The 2,105-nt window shown below is 39.5% G+C and overlaps 1 protein-coding gene across 1 annotated transcript; it reads left to right on the forward strand.

The window, feature by feature from the left end:
* The first annotated feature begins 483 nt into the window (after positions 1–483).
* On the forward strand, positions 484–1,768 carry LOC128745275 (leucine-rich repeat-containing protein 19-like). Its single transcript, XM_053842307.1, has 2 exons — positions 484–545; positions 608–1,768. Exons 1-2 carry the CDS (start codon positions 523–525, stop codon positions 1,485–1,487), a joined length of 903 nt encoding a protein of 300 aa, XP_053698282.1. The 5' UTR covers positions 484–522; the 3' UTR covers positions 1,488–1,768.
* The last annotated feature ends 337 nt before the right edge of the window (positions 1,769–2,105 follow it).

Below are 2,105 nucleotides of genomic sequence, written 5' to 3' on the forward strand. Positions count from 1 at the left end.
TTACCCGCAAGGAAGCGGGTGTTTGGGCAATGAGGAACTTGAAATATTCATTTTCTTGCAGATCAACAAACAAATTTATTTTTTTAAAAATTGTGCAATGGGATTTGCAAATTTGGCAAGGGAAAATAAAACCTGTTTCAAATTTCGCTAATAAAACGTTATATAATTGTTAAATCAGATATCAAGTGAGAGCTAGATACGATTTTTTTAACATCGTTGATCTCCTTTGCTCGCTTCTCGTTTTTCCATTTCCAGCTTTTGTTCACAAATAAACTACCTTCTCGCAAGTCCCGGAAAAAACATTGAAAAGCAAACCACCGTAATGTCGGATCGGTCGAATTTCAATCGAGTCATTGGGATAGGTTATAAATAACACTCTATTTCATCGACATTTTGAACTTTACGTGTTATTAAATCACCATGTATTATTCAACAACAATTATACTGATAAGCTCGATGCCGTTTACGGAAATCATTCCACCGCTCTGTAGTGGCACAGTCACAATAAAGATAATTGAGCAAATGGAGCAGTTTTACGTCTCGTTGTAAGTTTTGGATTTATTTTGTTAATTTTGAGCCCAAATAAGTTTTTCTACGAATTTTGCAGAACATTTTTGACAATAATTTTCAAAGTGTTGGCAACTCCAACGCCGATCGAAGTAAGCTGTACAAAACATGACGCAGATCGTCACTGTATTATCAGCAACATAACCTTGAAATCAACAAGTGCCTCCCAGTACAGCTTTCCAAAGGAGTCGGTAATCCATCTGGAGAATTGCACCATTGATTATTTCTCATCGAAACTCGCCGAAAAACTATCGGATGCCACCGTTGAACTATCGATCGTTGACGGAAATGTACCCAAAGTATATGTGAAGCCCACTTTAAAAACATTAACTAGTTTACGGTCGGCAACCAGTGTAGTGCTTATCGATGCTGTTGAAAATCACAACTTGGAAGTGCTGGACATAGCAGGAGACTTGCATGCTGTTCCGAAAAAAGTTCAACATCTAAAAAATTTACAAGTTTTAGATTTGTGCAGGAACCAAATCGAACAGGTAACGTTGGATCACTTCCAAGGCTTAAATCACCTTAGAAAGTTGAACCTGGGACAAAACCGTATCAACTCGATTAGTTCATCCAGCGACGTCAATCTGCCGGCCCTGACCGAACTGTTCCTGCAGGGCAATCAGCTCCGCACGCTGGATTTGACTCATCTTAAAGCGGATAATCTGCAGCGGTTCTACGCGTCGGAAAATCAGCTTACCCGTATCGATGGCTTTCCTGGCCGCCGGTTTTCCAGCCTGGTACGAGTAGATCTCTTCCGCAACGAGTGGAATTGTGAATGGCTGAAGGAAACACTGCAAACACTGAACGATACCGAGGTGGAGACCCGTAGCTATCTGCCGAAGACCGAACAGGATTGCGATGAGAGGAGCACGGTTAAAGTAGACGCAATAGAATGTCAGGCTGTGGGAAACGCTTAGCCAGGGGATTACTGATAGGTGATATTTTGTTAAAAATAAACGAGTAAATCTTTTACTTTTCATAGTTTCCTTATACCTAAGAGCTCTGAAATAGTAAAAATCAAATGACACTGGAGTAGAAATGTTGGCAAAAATTCTAAGTAGTGTAGAACCGAACACACAATTTATAAACTTAATCTCTTCCATTCTGAAATAGTATTGTAAACTAATCTTTCGCTAACAAATTTTTGCGCTGCGCTTATTGCTCAATAGAAAGTTGTACGAAGCAGAAAATTGAGCTTAGTTAAGTAGCTAAAATTGCACTGCAAACAAACTTGAATAATGCAATATAAAATCTTACAGCCTTACAAAGCATTCCCGGCAAACAGACGCGTTAAATGGTATTAAATGTCTTAGACTTAGATTCTTTTCATGCATCTCTGAAGTGCTAAAGTTGCGTCTTGCTGCAAACTTACCGGCGGCATTCTTAATTTTTTCAATGGAAACGATCTAACTATAGTTATTGAACTTTTCGCCTACAGGAATCGATGAAATATCGCATCTGCATCGAGTTAACACATGCACCACATACATAAGCACCCGGCGGAAAACGGCTCTCAACGTGCAGCAGGTGAGATA

The sequence above is a fragment of the Sabethes cyaneus genome, chromosome 1 (assembly GCF_943734655.1).
Source record: "Sabethes cyaneus chromosome 1, idSabCyanKW18_F2, whole genome shotgun sequence".
NCBI classification, from domain to species: domain Eukaryota; kingdom Metazoa; phylum Arthropoda; class Insecta; order Diptera; family Culicidae; genus Sabethes; species Sabethes cyaneus.